Source organism: Neophocaena asiaeorientalis, unplaced genomic scaffold (assembly GCF_003031525.2).
Source record: "Neophocaena asiaeorientalis asiaeorientalis breed wild unplaced genomic scaffold, Neophocaena_asiaeorientalis_V1.1 scaffold118, whole genome shotgun sequence".
Classification (NCBI taxonomy): Eukaryota; Metazoa; Chordata; class Mammalia; order Artiodactyla; family Phocoenidae; genus Neophocaena; species Neophocaena asiaeorientalis.
The window spans coordinates 9518196-9541444 of NW_020175528.1; the positions used below are offsets into that span (position 1 = coordinate 9518196).

The 23249-nt window shown below is 38.0% G+C and overlaps 1 protein-coding gene across 1 annotated transcript in view; it reads left to right on the forward strand.

Moving 5' to 3' along the window:
* RNF13 (ring finger protein 13) overlaps positions 1–21429 on the forward strand; it is a 136009-nt gene extending 114580 nt beyond the window's left edge. The window contains exons 9-10 of the mRNA XM_024768987.1: positions 19673–19753; positions 20027–21429. Of these exons, the coding sequence (XP_024624755.1) occupies positions 19673–19753; positions 20027–20391 (446 nt within the window). The 3' untranslated portion in view covers positions 20392–21429. The remainder of the gene's footprint in view (positions 1–19672; positions 19754–20026) is intronic.
* The last annotated feature ends 1820 nt before the right edge of the window (positions 21430–23249 follow it).

Here is a 23249-nt window from a genome sequence, read left to right on the forward strand (position 1 = left end):
CTGTTATGGCAGCCCAAATGGACTAAGACAGGTTGCTTTCTTATTTGAGTTTTAAGAATTCTTTGTATATTTTGGATACCAAGCCTTTATCCGATATGTATTTTGCAAACATTTTTTCCCAGTGTGTGGCTTGTTTTTTCATTCTCTAACAATGTCTTTCTCAAAGAAGAAGTTTTTAATTTTAATGGAAGTCCCTCCTATCGGCTTTTTTTCTTTCATGGTTCATTCTTCTGGTGTTGTACCTAAAAACTCACTGTCAAATTCAAGGTCACCTACATTTTCTATGTTACGTTCTAGAAGTTTTAGAGTTTTGCATTTTCCATTTAGGTCTATAATCCATTTTGAGTTAATTTTTGGGAATGGTGAACTCTATGTTCAGATTCTTTTTTTTAATATTTCTTCTTATTCTGGTAAAGTATGTATATAACATAAAATTTGTCATTTTAACCATCTTAAGGGTACAATTCAATGGTATTAATTACATTCACAATGTTTTTGCAGATATCACCACTATCTATTTCTAAAAGTTTTTCATCATTCTGGAAACTCTGTATCTCTGAAACAATTCCTATTCCCACCTCCCACCAGTCTCTGATAACCTCTAGTCTACTTTCTGTCACTACAAATTTGCCTATTCTAGATATTTCTTGTAAGTGGAATCATACAATATTTGTCATTTTGTGTCTAGTTTATATCATTTAGCATGTTTTCAAGGATTACCCATGTTGTAGCATGTATCAGAACTTCATTGCTTTTTATGACCGAATAATATTCCATTGTATGAATTTACCACATTTTGTATATCCATTTATCTGCTGATGGACACTTGAGTTACTTCTACCTTTTGGCCATTGTGAATAACACTGAAAAGTGGTGTAAAAGTATATTTGAGTTCCTGCATTCATTTTTTGAGTAAGTACCTAAGGGAGGTATTGCTGGATCATATGGCAATTCTGTGTTTAACTTTTTGAGAAACTGCCATACTGTTCCACAGTGTATTCTTAATTATGACACCAAGAGCATGAACAAAAAAAGAATAGAGAATTTGGACTTCATCATAATTAAAAGATTTTGTGCTTCAAAGAACATTGACAATGATGTGGAAGAACCCTTGTGCATTGTCGCTGGGAATGTAAAACAGTGCAATGGCTGTGAACAGTGGAAAACAGTATGGAGGTTCCTTAAAAAACTAAAAATACAACTACCTTATGACCCAGCAATCCCACTACTGGGCATATACCCTGAGAAAACCATAATTCAAAAAGAGACATGGACCACGATGTTCATTGCAGCACTATTTACAGTAGCCAGGACATGGAAGCAACCTAAGTATCCATCGACAGATGAATGGATAAAGAAGATGTGGCTCATGTATACAGTGGAATATTAGTCAGCCATAAAAAGAAACGAAATTGAGTTATTTGTAGTGAGGTGGATGGACCTAGAGTCTGTCATACAGAGTGAAGTAAGTCAGAAAGAGAAAACAAATACCCTGTGTTAACACATATATATGGAATCTAAAAAAACCCCAAAAAACATGGTACTGATGAACCTAGTTGCAGGGCAGGAATAAAGAGACAGACATAGAAAATGGACCTGACACGGGGTGGGAGGGGAAAGCTGGGGCAAAGTGAGAGTAGCATCGACATATGTACACTACCGAATGTAAAATAGTTGGCTGGTGGGAAGCAGCAGCATAGCACAGGGAGATCAGCTCAGTGCTGTGTAATGACCTAGAGGGGTGGGATAGGGAGGGTGGGAGGGAGGTGATATGGGGACATGTGTGTGCATATGGCTGATTCGCTTTGTTGTGCAGCAGAGACTAACACAGTATTGTGAAGCAATTATACTCCAATAAAGATCTGTTAAAAAAAAAAAGACATTGCCATAAAATAGATAATAAGAACCTGCTGTATATTTAAAAAAAATTAAATTAAAAAAAGAATACATTGCCAATTCCAAGCTCGTAAAGATTTACCCCTATGTTTTCTTTTAAGAGTTTTATGGTTTTAGCCCATACTAGGTCTTCGATCAGTTTTGAGTTAATTTTTATATATAGTGTGAGGTAGGGCTCCAACTTTATTCTTTTGCATGTGGAAATGCAATTGTCTGAGCACCATTTGTTGAAATGACTATTCTTCCTTCTTTGAATGGTCTTTTACCCTTGTCAAAAATATTGGCCATAGATGAATGGGTTTATTTCTAGACTCTCAAATCTGTTCCATTAATCTCTATGTCTGTCCTTATGCCAGTACCACACTGTTTTGATTACTCTGGATTTGCACTACATTTTGAAATTGGGAAGTATGAGTTTTCCAACTTTGTTCTTTATTTTCCAAGATTGTTTTGGCTATTTAGGATCCCTTGCGAATTCCATCTGAATTTGAGGTTTGAGTTTTCCATTTCTGCAAAAAAGGCTCTAGGAATTTTGACAGGGTTTGTGTTGAACTTGTAGATTGCTTAGGGTAGGATTGAAACTTTAACAATATTACATCTTCCAATCCATGAAAATGGGATGTCTTTCTATTTATTTAGGTCTTCTTTAGTGTCTTCCATCAATGTCTTACAGTTTTGAGTATATAAGTCTTATCACCTCCTTTGTTAATAGATTTTTTTCCTACGTATTTTATTCTTTTAGATGCTATTGCAAATGGAATTAATTTCTTAATTTTCTTTTTGGATTGTATATTGCTGGTGTATAGAAACCCAACTGATATGTTGATTTTGTAACCTGCAACTTAGCTGAATTTATTAGCTGTAGTAGGTTTCTTGTGGATTCATTGGGATTTTCTATACATAGGATCATGTCATCTGCGAATATACATAGTTTTACTTTTTCCTTTACTATTTTGGATTCCTTTTATTTCCTTTCATTGTGAATTACTCTGGGTAGAACCTCCAGTACAGTGTTGAATAGCAGTGGTGAAATCATGTGCCCTTATCTTGTTCCAGATCTTAGGAGGAAAGCTTTCAGTTTTTCACCATTGAGTATGATGTTAGTTGTATGATTTTCAAAAATGCCATTTATCCAATGAAAAAATGGGCAGAAGACCTAAATAGACATTTCTCCAAAGAAGATGTAACAGATGACCAACAGGCACATGAAAAGATGCTCAGCATTGCTGATTATTAGAGAAATGCAAATCAAAACCACAATGAGTTATCACCTCACACCAGTCAGAATGGCTATCATCAAAAAGTCTACAAATAATAAATGCTGGCAGGGGAGAAAAAGGAATCCTCCTACACTGTTGGTGGGAAGATAAATTGGTACAACCACTATGGAAAACAGTATGGAGATTCCTTAAAAAACTAAAAATAGAGCTACCATATGATCCAGCAATCCCACTCCTGGGCATATATCCAGAATAGACGAAGACTAATTCAAAAAGGTACATGTACCTCAGTGTTCATAGCAGCAGGGAACTATATTCAGTATCAGAAAAATGAAAAAATGCCATTTATCACAATGATAAAGTTCTCTCTTTTTTTTTTAAAGGTGAATTTTTAAAATTTTATTTATTTATTTTTGGCTGTGTTGGGTCTTTGTTGCTGCGTGCTGGCTTTCTCTAGCTGCGGCGAGTGGGGGCTACTCTTCGTTGCGGTGCACGGACTTCTCATTGCCGTGGCTTCTCTTGTTGCAGAGCATGGGCTCTAGGTGCACGGGCTTCAGTAGTTGTGGCATGTGGGCTTTAGTAGTTGTGGCACATGGACTCAGTAGTTGTGGCTCGTGGGCTCTAGAGCTCAGGCTCAGTAGTTGTGGCGCACGGGCTTAGTTGTTCCACGGAATGTGGGATCTTCCTGGACCAGGGATCGAACCTGTGTCCCCTGTATTGGCAGGTGGATTCTTTTTTTTTTTTTTTATCTCAACCACTGCACCACCAGGGAAGCCCGGCAGGTGGATTCTTAACCACTGCACCACCAGGGAAGTTCCTGATAACATTCTCTTTTATCTAGATGAATTTTTTGGTATGCCTCGTTGTTCTGGCACCATTTTTTAAAAAGATTATCCTTTCTCTCTTGCTCTGTTGTCAAAGAGCAGTTGACTATATTTATGTGGCTCTATTTCTGGGCTTTTTATTCTGCCCCATTTATCTGTATGTTTTTCACCAATTCCATATTGTGATTGTGGTAGCCTTATAGTTAAGTATTCAAGTGAGGAAGGATAGGGTCTACTCAGGAACTCCCCCAGTGTCTGCATGTAAGACTATAGCCTCTCTGGAGCTGTAGTAAATTGTGATACTGGAGCTTCTATCTAGTGTGTGTCTGTAGTACTGCAGACCCTAGTGCATAGTTTATCATCTTTGTTCTCAGAGACCCCCAGTCTGGCACCCCATTCTTGTCAGTACTTGGATACATCAAGATAGAAACCGCTCCCTTGGGCAGCCCGTCTAAAATTCTGACATTGGGCATACATTCTATACCTTTCCCTTACCAGGTAGAACACAGGAGTTGGGGGTTACCTCCCAGGGGAGAGAGGTTCTGGTGTAAGAGAGTGGACAGTGTAATGAATTTTCTTAGTGGGCTTTGATGTTGTTGGCTTCACCCTTGCCTTTGTTGCAGGAACCTTTTAACTGTTTTCTGGATTTCTCAGAGAGGCATTTGGTCTGTTTGTTAATGTTAAGTCTCCATGGCGGCAGGCAGACCCAGGGCAGGCTTCCTGTTCTGCCATCTTGCTGACATCACTTCTCTCCTTCACTTTTGAGGGATAATTTTGCAGGGTACAGGATTCTAGGTTGGTGGGGGGTGGGGGGGGACTCTCTTCTTGCTTGTCTAGTTTCTGAGGAGAGTCAGGTGTAATTCTTATCTTTGTTCCTGTAAAGGTAAGGTGTTTTTTCCCCTCTGGCTTCTTTCAAGATAATTTTTTTTTAATCTTTGATTTTCTACAGTTTAAATATGATATGCTTAGGTTTCATGTTTTTTGGCATTTTCCTGCTTGGTGCTCTCTCATCTTCCTGGATTTGTGGTTTTTTGTCCTACATTAACAGTGGGAAATTCTCAGTCATTTCTTCAAATACTGCTTCTGTTCCCTTCTCTCTTTCTTCTCCTTCTGGTACTCCCACTACACACATGCTATACCTTTCTGTTTTAGTTGTTCTACAGTTCTTGGGTATATTGGGTTTTGTTTTGTTCCACTCTTTTGCTTTTCAGTTTTGGAGGTTTCTATTGACATATCTTCAAGCTCAGCGATTCTTTACTCAGCTGTGTCCAGTCTACTAATGCGCCCATCAAAGGCATGTTTCATTTCTGTTTATGTTTTTGATCTGTAGCATTTCTTTTAAATTCTTTCTTAGATTTTCCACCTCTCTGTTTACTTTACCTACATCTGTTCTTGCATATTGTCTTCTTTATTCATTCTGAGTCCTTATCGTATTAATCAGAGTTGTTTTAAGTTTCTGACCTGATAACCCTGACCTCCCTGCCGAATCTGAGGATGGTTCTGATGCTTGTTCTTTCTCTTCAAACTGTGTTTCTTGCCTTTTAGTATCCCTTGTAATTTTTTGTTGGAAAAGCAGGACATGATATTCTGAGTGAAAGGAATTCCATTAAGTAGGCCATTGGTGGTGTGGTGGTGAGATGTAGGGGACAGGAAGCATTCTATAATTCTATGAGTAGGTCTCAATCTTTTTGTGAGCCTGTCGGCTTTGGGCTGTGAACTTCACAAGTGCCTTTCGGTTCTTTCCCAGCCTTTAGTGTGACCTGATGGCTGGAGAGGTTGGAGTTGGATTTTTCCCTTCCTCCATGTTGGTTAAACACTGATAAAAACCCTAATAAGTTATGATAGTTTATCCTTGAGGGCAGGCTTGTTAAGAACAGAATGCCCTGGCATAGTTTAAAGTGGCTGCTTTTCCTCTCCCCTTCCAGAAGCCCAAGGGGAGTTTTCTCCACCATTCACTGTGAGAACCTTGTAGAGCACCACAAGATAAAACTCACAAAAAATGTTCAGGCTCCGCTGGAGTTTTAAACTCTCAGACCTGTACACACTGAGCCTCTAGCAGTTCATCAATTACAGTTCAGTTTTTCCTACCCTGGTACTGGTTCCTGTGGAAGTTTCTGCTCAGGGGTTTCTGCTCTGATAAGTTGTGATTCTCTGTATCTACCTGTCTGTATCTGCAGTGTGGGGGGCAGTAGTTTGCCCTGTGAGTTCATTTCTCTGATGGATCTAAGAATTATTATTGATGTTTCAGTTTGCTCAGTTTTTGACTTACTATGGCAGAATCATGACTTCTGCTTCTTACGTGCGAGACCAGAAAACTTCCCCTAGAGTTTTAAACTCTCAAACTCATCTACACTGAACCTCCAGCAATTTATCAGTTACAGTTTACGATTTTCTACCTGGTGCTGTTATCCAGTCTTTTGCTCCTGGGCTTCTGCTCTAGTAGGGTGTGATTCTCTATATCTGCTAATCTGTCTGTCCAGTTCGGGGGGGAGGCAGTTTTCTCTGTGACCTTAGTCCTTCAATAGATCTAAAAAGAGTTGTTGATGTTCAGGGTTTCTTTTAGCTTTTTCCTTGTTGTGAGCTTTTTCCAAGATCCTTAGGTGCCACACCAGAAACTGGAAGTCTTCCCTTTGCCCCTCTAGTTCTGCTACTACTTCTGCTTCATACCACGTTGGTTGTAGGTGTGTTTCTAGATCATTTATTTACCTAGGAGTGAAACAGCTGAGTCATAGAGTATGTATATCATCAAATTTACTGCATAGTGCCAAGTTAATCTCCAAAGTGTTTATACCAATTTGCCATCGTACAGGAGGTAAATGAGAATTCCTGTTACTTCACACATTTCCAGGTCAGTCCAGTATTCTTAGAAATGTTTAGGCCTTATGAGATCTACCTGTCTTTCATGAGGCCTTCATTTAGTTTAGTGCCAACAAAATTATCTGTTAATATTATTTTTGATATATAAAGCTGCTTTTAAGAAATACTTTAAAGTATTAAAGTATTAATACTTTTAAGTATTTTTGGCCATACTGCCCTTAAGTAACTTACACCTTAACTTGTATGGTAGATTCCAGATTTAAATATCTATTCATGCATTCAGTAAATATATACTGGGCACTTGCTGTGCTCTGGACACACTGTTCTACCTAAACATTGGGGATGCAGTAGTGAGCATAAGTCAAAAAGGAACTGTCATTCCAAGTTTTAACCAAAGATCTCACACTGGTTTAACTACTGAATTAATAGTTTAGAAAGCATTTTGACTTAATGCATCTTTTTGTGAATTCCTAATACATATTAAATGAGTTGGGTCTCACATTTTAAAATTATTTGTTGTTAGTCTACATCTTGAAGATATTTTTCTTTGCATAGGTTGTATTATTTTTTAACTTTTAAGAAACATTCATACCTAGCATGGCACTTACTTAGTAGGAATTCATTTGCTACTTGCTCCAAATTATAATTAAGTCACAAACCATTTAAATTCAGTTATCCTAGTCCTAAAACTATTAAACTTTCCAGCAGCTGGTAGAGTTCCAAACCTTTGCTAATATGCCCTCTTTTGTATCCACTGACAGTAGTTTTCAATTTGCACAAAAGACTTGACAGTGTAAAACTTTGTTCTCAGCATACCTATGATCATTTCATTGTAAGCCAAATTATGAGAAATTTAGAACCAATCACTGGATGAATTTTTTAGAAGTGGCAGACTAAACACATTTTGATAGTTGTTATTGTCTGTGAAAAAGTCCAACTATTTTGTCATAATTATGAAAAGGATAAAATCAAGATGGTTTCCACATGAACACAGCATTGGAGACCATTTAAATTTTTTTAAAAAGTTAATCCTTTGCCAAAAGCCTTAACCTTGAGTTTTTTTCTTAGTCCAGATGCTTGGTGCTACACAGTTTGAAGGTATGAAAAGCCTGTCAAGTTCATCACTGTCAAAGGATAATGATAGTGTTGAAAACTGATGTTCTCTCTATGCCTTTCAAGTGTAAAGACTGAAATAATCCAGTTTTGTCCAAAAGAACTCCCACCCACTTTTTCTTACTTGTGGGAAGTTATCTCACCAAGAACTCTCAATCCAGGCTGCAGCACACGCTTGTACAGGTTGTACATTGCACAACTCTGGGAGGTTTTCATTCATTCTTCGTTATCAGAGATTTTTATATTTGTGATAACAATTATTTGAGGGGCAAAGAGCAATAAAGTTCCTTGAGGAGGAAGTGTTGCTTTTTTTCTGATTTGCTTCAGGGTGTCATTGAGCCAGTAGAATTTTTGGTGTGAACATAGAACGATCGATGTAGTGCTGTAGCCATCTTAACAGTCTGCTATGCAATCACCCAAATCCCAAATGCAGACACATTTACAGGACAAATGATCCATTTCTTTAACAGATAAGGTGTACAAAGAGGGCAGGGCAGTTTTAGATTAAAAGAGACTTACAAGTCATCAGCCAGATGCAATGTTTGGACCCTGTTTGGATCCTAGTTTGAACAAATTATCTGCAAAAGGACAGTTTTAAGACCACTGAGGACATTTGAATATGCCTTGGGTATTCGATGATATTAAGAAATTACTGTTCATTTTGTTAGGTGTGTAATAGTATTGTGATTACAAATTCTAAAAATCCTTATCTTTTAGACATATATACTAAAGTATGTGTTGGTAACATGATATGTCTCAGAATTTGCTTTAAATGTTGATACTTCAGGGAAAAAAGCAGAGCAAGTTATCAGATCTAACAAAAATAGTAGAATATTGAAAACTGTTGAAACTCAGATGGTACATGAGGTGGTATAATGGTATATATCATTATACTTTTGTGTATGTTTGAAACTTTTCTAATTTAAAAAAAAGTAAAGAAAGAAAGAAACTACCTACTCTCACTGGATCTTATGTCCAAAGGGAAATCCAGTAGAAGTCAGTGAGGAATGTTAATTATTTTACCTCTTCTCCCGGTAGAAATCATTCCATTTTAGGAATTATAGACAGCTCTAAAACTCCACTAGAATCACAAGTCATTTCCTTTCCTATAGCTGGTTCCTAGGCTTCCTTCTACCCCAGGTAAACTTTCGCAATTCGTATCAAAGCTATACTAGTTGGAGGGGTGGGTTTATGTAAGTGATGTAAGTAGTTCTTATGAACCCCCACAGCAGTGAGGAAGTTAGCAGTTAACTTTTAGAGGATCAGCAAAATGATACAGTGGAAAGAATACAGGATATGGAACCAAAAGACCTGGTTCTATTAGTGATTAAATGTGTGACTTGAGCACTTAACCTACCTCTCTGATAATACCTGCTGGAAGTACCTCACTAAGATATGAGAAGAAAGTAATGCAAAATCATGTCTTTTCAAATACAAATTATTATGGACCCAAACTAAGCAAGTGTAGTCTCATGCTAGCCATAAAATCTATGCAGTTTCACCAGCCAGCTTAGATGTTCAGGATGCCTTAACTTCTGAAGAAAAAGAAATCTGAAGTTGTTATATAAGTGTCTCCTTTGTGTCCCACTGGATTATTTCTTACAGTTACTCTGAATTATACTTTTTCTAACTGTAAAATTGCATTTTTTAAATACTCCATGTTATGGGAAATGTTTTCACATGTATTGCCTCATTTGGCTTCTTTATCCATGACCTATTGTATGACTTTTTATTTAAAGATGTTTTCTCCCAAATGGTATTATATTAGCAAATTTTCATAGGCTGATCATCCTCTAAGACTTATTTTACTAATTTAGAAATGTTTATTAAACGGTTTCATGGTGGCTACGCTCTGAAAGAAGCAATAAAGAATTATTTTATAAAGTTAGGTTACAGTCTCTGCCCTCAAAAAAAAAAGGTATGTTGTGGTTCAGATAGTCTCAACTTTTTTGTGGTTCAGATAGTCTCAGCTTTTTTCTGCTTTCTGCCTCCCTGGAACTGACACGTGCAACTCACTGCCCTCAGTAATCCCTCTTCTTCTGCACCGTGTTTCCAACCCTGGATGCCTGTGGGTAGGGTAGGCACTCAGGAGCGTGGCTACAGTCAGTCACCAGTCTTTTCAGTCCTCTTCTTCTGTGAAGTAGGAATCTCCTTTGCTGCCATTTACCCTTTGGGTCACCGCTTGCTTAAAATGATAGCACACGTTTGAGAGCTTTCTGTGTGTCAGGCACAGATCTATGGGTTTTATCTCAGGTTATTATCTCCTTAGCCCTTGCCTTTTCCTAGTGAGCTATTTCCTGGTGGCTTGCATGCTTTACCTCCCGCCTAGACCTTTCTCCTAAGCTCCAGTTCCACATATCCAGTTAACTAATAGACATCTCTGCCTGGATACACAGTCTTCAAATTCAGTATGTCCAGAACTGCTTTTCCTTTTCGCATTTCGTCAGCATGTATTTGACCAGCCATTGTGCTTGGCGTTAGAGATAGCAGCTTACTGTCCATAATTATATACAGTAAGAGAACTTCTGTGGTTTATTCTGAGCTTCATTTATATGTAAGAATAAAGTCAGACTTACACTTTAGCACGGCCTAGGGACCTCATGGTCTGACCCCTGCTTCCACCCCCAGCCTCACCCTCTGTTCGCTTCCTTGCATCTTACATTCTAGCCTGAGGAACTGCCTCCTGTTCCCCCACCCACATACTTCTGTGTAGCTTTTTTGGAGTTTTAATTCCTTTCCCTGCTTTTGTTAACCTTGAAGTCCCAGTTCTTCCTCTAAGCTCTGCCTTAGTATAGTTCATGGTATTTGCCAAGTAAATGTCAATATGTATCTGTTATTGTAATGGAAATTTAAGAAAACTTACAAAGAAATGTGACCCTCATTCTCAAGGAATTTCCAATCCAGTGGAGATAGGGCAAATGTAATTTATATATATTTCCATAGAAAGTATGACTTTCCATCACAAAACAGGTATCCCCTGCTTTTTGAAAGTTTGCTTAATGCCACTTTGCTTCTTTGAAAGACCTATGTTGGTACCTGTTTTTGCTAACTGAAAGAAATCCAAAGAGGATTTTCGCTTTTATAAAAAAAAGGGTGAAAAGCAAAACTAGTGTTCAGCCTTTGTTTTGCAACGAGCTGTTGTAGAGGGCAGCATGCACTCCAAGCATTGAGAATGGCACCCCCAGCTCCTTCCCCTGGAACTACACTCAACATCTCAGCATCAAGCCAGTGTGAACTGTCTCTGTGAGCATCTGTGCTTTATCTCAACTTACGTGCATCCGTTAGCAAAATGTGTCCTAAGGTAACTGCTTCTTTGTGCCACTTTGGCTTATGAAAGTTTTCATAAAACTCTACTTCCAGATAGCAGGGGAAACCTGTACTGTATTTCTTGTGTTACAGTAAAGTGTGTGGTCCAGAAAAAGTACTCCATCTTTTTTTTTTTGCGGTACGCGGGCCTCTCACTGTTGTGGCCTCTCCCGTTGCGGAGCACAGGCTCCGGACGCGCAGGCTCAGCGGCCATGGCTCACGGGTCCAGCCGCTCCGCGGCCTGTGGGATCTTCCCGGACCGGGGCACGACCTGTGTCCCCTGCATCGGCAGGCAGACTCTCAACCACTGCGCCACCAGGGAAGCCCAGTACTCCTTCTTTGGAGAGACATTACATTCTGACACACTGTAGTCTAAATAAAGTACACATATTGTTCAGACTATAATTAGTCTTTGGTAATAGTTACAGTATTTCAGGATAAAATATAGTCACAAAACACTAACCATCTCTTTAACATTTAGAATTAACTTACCAATTCTTAGTTAAAAAAAAAAAAATCAGCAGCTTGTATATAGTTAATTTGCTCCCAGTCCCTCTCCTACGCTTTTTACATGTTGTATCTTAATAATGTAAAGCAAAACACTTAAAAGTTTTTAAACTTCTGTTAAATGAAAATAGCCATCCCATAAGATTACATGCATTATCTTTGATTCACCCCTTCTCTTTTATTACCAGTGTCTAGTCTCCAAATGCAATGAGTTGTTCTTTCAAAATGATTATTGGATCTAATAATTTCTTTCCATTCTTGTGGTCACTTTATCATGCAAGCCAACCTGTTTATTACTTGAGTTTTGGGAGTGCTAAACATCAGGTCAGTTTAACAGTCTCTAGGCTCACCTCTACATCACAGGCCCGGGTCCCTTCAGCACCTGATGAAGAATTTCTAAGATATTGTTTTCAAACATCAGTTATTCCAAGATCAGAGTCTGCATCTTGGTATTCAAAGCTTTTCATAATTTGGCTCCACCAAACTCATCCACCCTTACTTTCCACTGCTCTGTATTTTTAGCTTTGTGTAACTTTGACTTTGCCATGTTTATTTCCCCTTGCAAAAGTCTTTCAACCGTTTACTTTCCCAATAGTGTCCTTTTTTTTTTTTTGCAGTATGCGGGCCTGTCTCTGCTGTAGCCTCTCCCGTTGCAGAGCACAGGCTCCGGACGCGCAAGCTCCGTGGCATGTGGGATCTTCCCGGACCGGGGCATGAACCCGTGTTCCCTGCATCAGCAGGTGGACTCTCAACCACTGCGCCACCAGGGAAGCCCCCCCAATAGTGTCTTTTCCTCCTTAGTTTTTCTAAATTCAGTTTAAGACTTGATCCTAGTTCTTCTCTAAGCACTCTTCTCCAGTATCTCCTGGTACAGTGAACTCTTCTTTTCTTGGATGTCTTCTGCTTATCAGTAGACACAGTATTGAATATTGCCACTGTGCAAACATTATACTCCTTATACTACTGTGTTGTATATGGTCTTCTGGTGTCCTGAGAGTTGGCCAGAATATTCAACATTGAAGTAGGAAGGCTGAGGCCAGACTGATTGAGGCCAATCAGTCAGGATCTATATAGAATTTATCTACATTATTAGCTTTTTGTACTTAGATCTGTCTCATTAGGTCCTCTGATTAGCAGTTGGAGGCAGAAGTCAGGATTTCCTGGGAATAACTTATGTAGTTATTCATACATTACGTCAACAAATATTTACTGAGTACTTTTACTATGTGCTAGGCACTGTTCTAGGTGGTAGGGAAACAGCAGTAAATAAAACGGAAAAAGACCTCGTGCCTTTGTGGAGCTTTGCGGGGCAGACAGACAAGGAAAGCAGTAACGTCACACAGCAATAAGTGCAATGAGGAAAACAAATGATGAGTGACGGGGGGAGGGGTGGGATGCTGTTTTAGATAAGACCGGGAAGAAGACCTCTCTGAGGACACTGAACAGAGATCCAAATGAAGTGATAGATTAAACAGTGGGGGGAAGGGGGAGGGGAGAACACTGCAGGCAGAGGAGGGAACCGCAAGTACAGAGGTTTGAAGGCAACAGTTTGTTTGATTTATTCAGGGAGCAGTAAAAAGAGCACGTAACTAGAATATATGTAGTGGTCTAGAGAGAGAGTTGTTAGAGATGAGATCAGAGACACACATGGGGAGCTAGATCGTGCCATGGTAAGGACTTGTGATTTTATCGTGTCATGGTAAAACTTGGATGGGTTTTGTGCAGAAGAATGACATGCTAAGATTACTGTGGAAACGGATCCCTCACGCTGGTGAATGGAGAGCAGACTAGGGGTTGACAGTGAAGCAGGGAAGAGTCCATGCGGCAGGTTCCATGTGAGAGGTAGATGCCTGTTAACTCTCCATCAGGAAATGAACAAATGCTTTGCGGCATTTGTTATTCTGCTTGTATTTATTGGGAGCCTACTCTATACGGGGCACAGTATTAAATACTAGGGACATAATGGTGAGTAAAGGACATAGTCCGTCTCCTCATACACCAAGAATCTGTAACCAGAGTTCAGTCCAACCAGCGGTAGTTGATGTTTGTTCTTTGTTGAACTATTTCAAGGGAAAATGTTCTGAATTTACTCTTAAAAAGCAAATCAGAAAAGGGAATATCCTCAGTTCCTCTAAAGGAGTACTTTTTATAATGGCCACAAAGCAGTAAAATGAGGTTGCATAGAAGTTACTGTTACGGCTATGGCTCCTGTGAGATCACTGTATCCCTGAGCTACTTGAAGATGAACTATTTTATTATTTCATGCCTGAGGTCTGCACTGTAGTCTTGAGATGGACTGAAGGGGATTGAGAGAGTTGATCCTTAGGTTGGTTGGTATCATGGCACTCTTGACCTTTATCATGTGCCTGTAGCTGTGATTTCTATAGAGAACTGTACCTTCAGTCTCCTAACTAACTTCTCACTGAAGAAGTCAGTGTAATTTATACTAAGTGAATTAATCGGTATTAGATTAGATTGGAATGGACATTGCACCCAACTAAAAAAAACTGATAATCTTATAAGCATGTAACACACCTATTATTTAGTATAAAAGCAAACCACGCACCTTGCATAAATGATCTCATTTAGTTCTCAGAGCAGCACAATTAGAAAAGTATTGTCATGACCATTTTATAGAAAAAGAAAATGAGACTCAGAAATGTCAAGTAGGGACTTCCCTGGTGGTCCATTGGTTAAGACTCTGCACTTCCAATGCAGGGGGTGCGGGTTCGATCACTGGTTTGGGAACTGAGATCCCATGCATGGGGCATAACCAAAAAAAAAAAAAAAAAAGTCAAGTAAATTACCTGAGGGTGCATAGCTAGGTAAGTAGCAGGGCTCTTGACTCCAAACATTGGGCTTGTAAATATTACCCAACCCTGTCTTTCCTCTTCAGTCACTACCATTTCAAAATGAAATCAGTTGCCTCCTAGATTTAATCCTTACCATTCCCCTTCTCTAATCCTCCTCTCCCCACCACCACCTGCACTTACCCTCTCCTCCTCAATTCACTACGTCAAAGAGAAAGAACATTTTTGAGAAAAAAGTAATTTCCTAAAGGTTCAGGTCTACCAGCAGTAGAGTCTGACAGACATGGGCTGGAATTCTAGATCATCCATTTTATTGGCTGTGTGACCTAGTACAAGTTACTTAACCTCTCCATACATCCCTTCATGTGTAAATGTGACTAAAAACTTACTTCGTAAGGTGGGTGGGGAGATTTAAATCAATATGTGAAATATGCTTATAACAGTGCCTGGCACATAGCAACAGCTCAGCATTGCTACAGCTCAACAAATGGTAGCAATTATTATACAAAACAACCCCTTAAGTAACAGTCATAAATAAAATATTAGTGCCATCAACATTTAGTCCATAAACATTTCTTTTATGATGAAAAAGTAGAAGATTGCCAAAATAATGAAGCAGCTTAAAAGTATGTAACTTTATATTACTCTTGAAATTTCTTCCCAGTAACCATAAATTTGAGCCAGTTGTATTTTTGTTTTAGAGTATTTTCGTTATCATGAGACTTGACATCTAAAGTAAAAAGAAAGAGGTATATTTGTTATGCATTTTAGTGTACTCTAATGGTTTTAACAAAGTATGCATAGATGTTAGAAAGAAAAAAAATCCCAATTAATTATTGCAGTTTTTCATAGTTGTAGACACAACTATGATTGAAAACATGAAGGGAAGTGTAGAATATTTCTGTGGGTACTTATCACTCCCAGTGAGTCATAGCACCAAACCGTGAAGTCCTAAAAGAATTCTTACAGGTTTAGAATATAGTGGAAAAGTTAATGTTTATGTTAGGGGAATCTGTAACATTTTGGAAATATTTACCAACAAACCAAAAAGAATTTGGCATTTGGAAGTCTTTCATAGGCATAGTCTGTAATCAGACCCACAGAAGTCAGCAACTTGAGGCCCTGGCACAAGTGAAATATCTGTAAAGGGTAGCTGGCACTCTTACTCATTTACCGTACTGTGGGAACGTGATCATCTTAAATCTTCCTGTCTTAGTGATCCTCATCTTTGCAACTTGTTCAGAAATGTTTGTGCTGATTAACACTTAAATGTTTTACATACTGATTTAGCCATTTCTAGTACATATAAAATAGTGATAGCCTTTTAGTTATTTTCTTGCTTTTGAAGCCACCTTATAAATTTCTTCATCACTCGTTATGGTCCTCAAAAATAGCTCTTCAGTTGAAATTATGGTTTCCTGAGTTTCCTGTACCAGCTAACGCATTTCTCCAAGCCTATAACCGTAAGGACTGGTTACCACATACCATGTTCCATAGCAGATGAAAAATCCTTGTTTTCACTTAATAGTCCCCCAACTGAGTATTTAAGGTAGTCTCTGTGGGAGCTGTCTCCCTACCCCATTAGTATGTGAAGGAGCCAGATCCCTGAGATGTAAATGATAAAAAAGTGGGTTTTTATATTTGAAGTTTTAAGTTACCAGCTTTTTTCTTTTACAGCTTAATCATTGAGGTTTTCCAAGATAATATGTGTAGAAGGAGAACGATTTTTATTTCAGAGATTGAAAAAAGGAATATAACATTTTATAGCAGATTACAGAAAAATGGGGCCATATTTAATTTTTATAATTTTTTATTTCTTAAATCTATCTATGAAGACATGCCTAATTTTTATTACTACATTTAACTGCCTTTAACCTTAAAAGTAAATATTAGTTCCTTTGCTCAGGGTTTAAAAATAATCAGGGGGGCTTCCCTGGTGGCGCAGTGGTTGAGAGTCCGCCTGCCGATGCAGGGGACACGGGTTCGTGCCCCGGTCAGGGAAGATCCCACATGCCGCGGAGCGGCTGGACCCGTGAGCCATGGCCGCTGAGCCTGCGCGTCCGGAGCCTGTGCTCCGCAACAGGAGAGGCCACAACAGTGAGAGGCCACAACAGTGAGAGGCCCGCGTACCGGAAAAAAAAAAAAAAGTTGAATTAAGCTTTACATCCATTTGTATACACTATTACTAGATTATTTCAAAGTAGCTTATTTTTTTAATTGAGGTATATTTGATTTACAATATTATATAATTTTCAGGTGTACAATACAGTGACTCACACTTTTTAAAGGTTATACTCGATTTAAGTTACTATAAAATATTGGCTATATTCCCTGTGCTGTACAATATATCCTTGTAGCTTATTTTATACCTAGTAGTGTGTATCTCTTAATCCTCTACCCCTATCTTCCCCTCTCCTTCCCTCTCCCCACTGGTAACCACTGGTTTGTTCTCTATATCCATGAGTCTGTTTCCTTTTTTGTTTTGTTTTAATTTTTTAGATTTTTGCCTTTCTCTTAGTTCACTAAGTATAATATCCTCCAAGTCCATCCATGTTGTTGCAAATGGCAAAATTTCATTATGACTGAGTAGTATTCCATTGTATATATGTACTGCATCTTCTTAATCCATTCATCTCTTGAACAGTTAGGTTGCTTCCATATCCTGGCTATTGTAAATAATGCTGCTATGAACATTGGGGTGCGTATCTTTTTGAGTTAATGTTTTTGTTTTCTTTGGATATATATCCAGGACTGGAACTGCTAGATCATTTGGTAGTTCTATTTTTAGTTTTTTGAGAAACCTCTGTACTGTTTTTCACAGTGGCTGCACCAACTGACATTCCCACCAACAGTGTAGGAGGGTTTTTTCTCCACATCTTTGCCAACATTTGTTATTTGTGTTCTTTTTGATGATGGCCATTCTGACAGGTGTGAAGTGATAGCTAACTGTGGTTTTCATTTGCATTTCTCTGATGATTAGCGATGGTGAGCATCTTTTCATGCGCCTGTTGGTCATCTGTATGTCTTCTTTGGAAAAATGTCTATTCAGGTCTTCTGCCCATGTTTTTAAATCGTGTTGTTTTTTTGATGCTGAGTTATATGAGTTGTTTATATATTTTGGATATCAACCCCTTATTACTCATAACACTTGCACATATTTTCTCCCATTCAGTAGTTGTCTTTTCATTTTGTTCATTTTTGAAGTCTAGTTCCTTTTTTAAGTCATCTTTAGAAATAGTGATTTCTCTTTCTATACCTATTTTTATGTGCAATTTTTTGTCATAACATGGCTAAATGCAGGTGCACACCTGACTTTCATATTAGTTTGTTCAAGACTGAAAGAAAGCCAGTGTGGCTGAAGCATGAGTGAAGCGGGGTGGGGGGGGTAAGAGTGGTGTGCGATGAGATGGGTGATCTGTATATCAGATCATATTCAGCTATATGAAGGCCGTGACAAGGAGCTCAGATTTTACTCTAAGTGAGATGGGGGACCATTTAAGTAGGACTGATGTGATGTGATGGAAGTTTTAAAAATACCACCCTGGCTGCTATGGAGAAAAACCATATGGGGCAGGAACAGAAGGGTAGGAACAGAGGAGGCTCTTAACAGTAATCCAGGCTACTGGACCAGCATAATTGAGGAAACAAGAGAAAAGGGGACAGATTGAGGATGTTCTACAGATAAAAGTTTACAGGACTTGGTGATGCTGAATGTAAACTCTAAGGGAAAGAAGCATCAAGGACATGCCCAGGCCTGATAGTCAGTTAATGCTACTGCAGTGGCTGCATGGCAACTTTAAGTCTTGAGTGCTTCCTATTCTGATGGGTCGGTGCCTTTGCTGTATCTGACGACCCAAGGTTTTGGGGAAAAACGAGGGAGGAGCAGGGTTACAGGGGAATATTAAAGTTCTGTCCACTTACATATTATAACATTCCTAGATCAATGAGACTTAAGTGTCTTGATGAAAATTTTCTGAAACAGTATTCAAATAACAATAATATGAATAACGTTCCAGATTGAAGCATTTCCATATTGTTGCACATAACAGACATGAATCTCACCCTTCCTGCAGCTTCTGAACATCTGTCCACTAGTGAATTAGCTAAGTCTTTGTTTGGCAGGCACATTTTCTTTACCACTGCACCACCAGGGAAGTCCCTATTCTTTTCTTTTTTTGCGTTATGTTCATCCAGCCTATCTATCCAGACAGTGCTTTATTTCTGACAGGCCTCCAATGTGGTTGCCCTGAGTGTGGGATAGGCAATGACTTTAACTGTCTTTTGTTTATAAAGGTGATCAGCTCAACAATAAGGAATTAAAAAGGCAGTGATATTAATAAACACCAGGGCTTCCCTGGTGGTGCAGTGGTTGAGAGTCCGCCTGCCAATGCAGGGGACACGGGTTCGTGCCCCAGTCAGGGAAGATCCCATATGCCGCGGAGCGGCTAGGCCCGTGAGCCATCCATGGCCGCTGAGCCTGCGCGTCCGGAGCCTGTGCTCCGCAACGGGAGCGGCCACAGCAGTGAGAGGTCCGCGTACCAAAAAACAAAACAAAACAAAACAACACCGTTTAGTGAATACCTCTGTGCTTGGCCCTGTATCTCATTTTATCCTCACAATTCTGCAAGGTAGGTGGAATCTTTCTACCGATAAAACAACTGTATGTTAGAGGCTAAGTAACTTGCCAAGCACCACAAAACTCATAAATGTTGGAAGAGATTTGAAGCTCAGTATATCTCATTCTAAACGTTTTTATTCACTAATATAGATTTTTTAATTTGAGTATGTTCTAATATGCTTCCATTTTTACTTAAACGACTCAGACCTTAAGATATCTAAATAGTGAAATTTTGTCATCTTTGGCATAAAATATTTCCACACTAGCATCTGAATAGTTACGTAAAACTAATGAATTATTAAAATCTTTTGCAGAGGTAATCAAGGTAAACAAATATGACATACATTTTTAATTTCTTATTGTAGGTAAAAGGTTAATTATTTAATTTAAAACTTCAGGTTCCTGAACTTGAACTTGAAGCAGCTCCCTGATCTGAGAGAAAACAAAGAGGTATCATTCGATAAATCAGAAGGCATTTAAAATAACTGACTGAGGAAGAACTTGAAAAGTTAAGAATACTCCTCTACACGTTTTAATTAGTTTTACTGTTTTCTGTCATAGGAGATGAGTATGATGTATGTGCCATTTGTTTGGATGAGTATGAAGATGGAGACAAGCTCAGAATCCTTCCGTGTTCCCATGGTATGAATAATTACATACTGCTTTGAATTTCTGTATAGAGTAATTTATACTTAGGTTCAGTATTAGAGTGACAGGAGATAGTTATTAGCACACCATAAGCCAGGCCCTGTACTAATCAGTGATCTCATTAAGGGATGGAGCAGTTTATAAAAATTTACAAGCTTTTCTTCTCTTGTTCCTATGATACATATAGATCAGAACATGAATAAACATTAAAAATAATGTTCTCAACTACAGTATACTACCTAAAAGATGTATATTTTGCTTCAACAGCTTATCATTGCAAGTGTGTAGATCCTTGGCTAACTAAAACCAAAAAAACCTGTCCAGTCTGCAAGCAAAAAGTTGTTCCTTCTCAAGGCGATTCAGACTCTGACACAGATAGTAGTCAAGAAGAAAATGAAGTGTCAGAACATACCCCTTTACTCAGACCTTTGGCTTCTGTCAGCACCCAGTCATTTGGGGCTTTGTCGGAATCCCGCTCACATCAGAACATGACAGAGTCTTCAGACTATGAGGAAGAGGACAATGAAGATACCGACAGTAGTGACGCAGAAAATGAAATCAGCGAACAGAGTGTTGTGGTCCAGCTGCAGCCTGATGGTGAACAGGATTACAACATGGCAAACACTGTTTGACCTTCAGAGGGTACTGGGTTATTTCCCTTTAAAATGTTTATTTAGGCATATAGTGTTTTTGCTCCCTTCAGAGATTTCTGTAGAAATAACTTATTTTTTAGTATTCTACAGGTTAATCAAATTACTGAAACAGGTTTTTTTGATCTGGTATTTATCTGCAGGAGTGTACTTCGTTTCACTAATAACTAATATAGACTGGTGCTGTAACTCAAGCATCAAATCAACTCTTCTTTTGGAATGAAATATAGCCAAAACATTAAAAAAAAAATTCCTCACTATAGCTTACAATTAAAACCTAGATCACAGTATGCAACTGTTTCATGTTTTTACACACAAGGTCAGTGCTGTGGCCACCTAGCATGAGCTAAGCCAACTCCCATCTCCATAGAGTTACCTGAAGCTGTTGAGCCGGAATATGCTTGTTCTGGCGTTTCTGCCGTCATTAAGTGAGAGGCGACAAGGTAAGTTAGCGTTTTTCTTCCTATCAGTCAGCACCACGGAGACTCAAAGCTGTCTTTTTCCTTTCTATTGCCAAGTAGTCTTATCCTGATAGGAACAGTCTGTACTAGGGCAGATTGCAAAAGGTTTTTTTTTTTTTTTTAAGGTTTTTAATACTATAGTGTTATGTATGAACTTGACTTATTGGCTAATGCCTCTGGACTTTACTTACTGAATTTCAGTATCCTTAGAGATTTTGTGTTGTTGTGATCAATGGAAAAAGAAAATGCTGTATAAAAATACCAGACTTCAGTAACTGTTAATACTCAGATCATATACCTCTTAATAAAGAGCATCTTATGCTAATTAGCCCTGCTAAACTATGTACAGAGGAAATTGTTCAAGTATTGGATTTGCAAATATTGCATAATTTTAACAGAACTAATGATGTATTTAAACAATGTATTACGAAAAGCTAAATTATACATTATTGTAACTATGTAGAAAATATAGACTTATGTATAATCAAAATGTTAAGAATTTTTATATGGCCTTGTATGAAGGGAGTTTGAATGTTAATAAACACGTTTTCCACTTTAAGAACTGGCAAATATTTGTTCTGCTGTAGTATTACATTAACCGTATTTATATGCACAGCACTTTTTAACGGTATAATGATTAAGGTAATTTAGGTTAGATAAATGCACACCACCTTAGAATTTTATACAAAGGAACTGCTCACAAGCAATTAGGTAATCCCCCCAAAAGTTAAAACTGCAGCCAAAATCATTCCAACAATAGTGTGTATTATGGTACCTTCTTGCAATGATACATCCCTTACAGTAGACCGCTGTACCGCCTCGAAAAGGTAAACATCTAGATGTATTTGTATTGACGTGGGAAACTGACTGATTGATAGTGAACAAAAGCATATTCGAGAATAGTTAAGTATACTAGTTATATTAGCCTTTTGTTGTAAAAAGAAAAATTTTAATCAATTTTTAAAAAGTGTAACACTGGGGCAATTTCACTTTTTGAACTTTTTTTTTTTAATTCTTATAAGCAACAACAAAAAATGAGTTATTTCCACTTAGGAAAATCAAAAGTTGAATTTTTCATTATACTCCCACACCCACGCTGCTCCACAGAAATAAAAACACGCCTGAGAAACAGAGTTTTAGTTTACTATGGTAGTTAAGCCAAAGCTATGGAATTTGACACTTGTATGATCCTAACTTTTCTAAACCTGTTTGGTCATTTGTGTTAATTTCATTTATCCTAAAGTAGGGTGTCAGGACAAAACACTGAGCTCAGTGCCTGGCACATAAATATAAGTAATAGTTTTTATAATTATTAAAGTAAATAATAAAAACATCATACTTTTTTTTTTTTTAAGAGGGAAAAAGTTAAAATCAGTGTAACGTGTATCAGATGTTCTATTCCCTCACTCTTTAATCCACAGTTCAAATCAAGGACTTGGTTCCTTCAAATTTAAGTTACGAGTTTTTCTGAGGCAAAAATAATTTTTTTTTTTTTTTGAAACTCCAAACTCTTAGTTGTTAAAAATATATATACTTAACAGCACTGTCTAGGACTGTTACTAGTTCTCTTAATGGTCATTTGAAATCTCTTATAATTTCTCTGGTATAACTATACAGCTTTTTTAATAAGATATTGAATAAAATTAAAATCCCACTTCTATTAAAAAATATATTCCTAATTTAAAAATTTTCCCATTTTAGAAGTATAGTCACCTGGAAACTTACCTGAGAGAAAAGTTTATATTTTGCCTTCAGAAATGCATATGTAAAATACATTATATACTGCATACATTTATCCTATTATATAAAATTCATTGGTGAGCATTTTCTTATGTAATTCTTTAATGACTATTTTATCTTTTGGACATACAGTCATTTATTCGACCCATAACCCTGCAAGTTAAATCTTGTAGTTTTCCAAGTTTAGTTATTCTAAGTAATGCTGTGGTAGCGACATTCTGCTATACAAATTTATATAGCTCCACTTCCTTAAATTCCTAGAACTAAATACACAAAGCAAAGACGCATGTGTATATTTTCGTAAGTGTCCTTCAAGTGAAATTGTGGGAAGGGGGCCAATGACTAGTTTCATTCATTATTTTAATGATACAGTTGCCCTCTACCATCTTCTACTCCCCTACCCACACCTCCAGCATTATACCCAGTCCCCTCACCTACTTACTACAGGTTCATTCAGTAAGGGTTTCACAAGTGTGGTCACTGCTTTCTAATTAGTTACCCTAACAGTTCTTTACAACTAAAGTATAAATGTATATATTCCCATAAAATCATAAATCATCACAACCCAACCACCAGATTTTCATTTGACCCACCTCCTGTTCCTAACAAGGATCCTGTAACAGGTCAAGAAGTTTTATT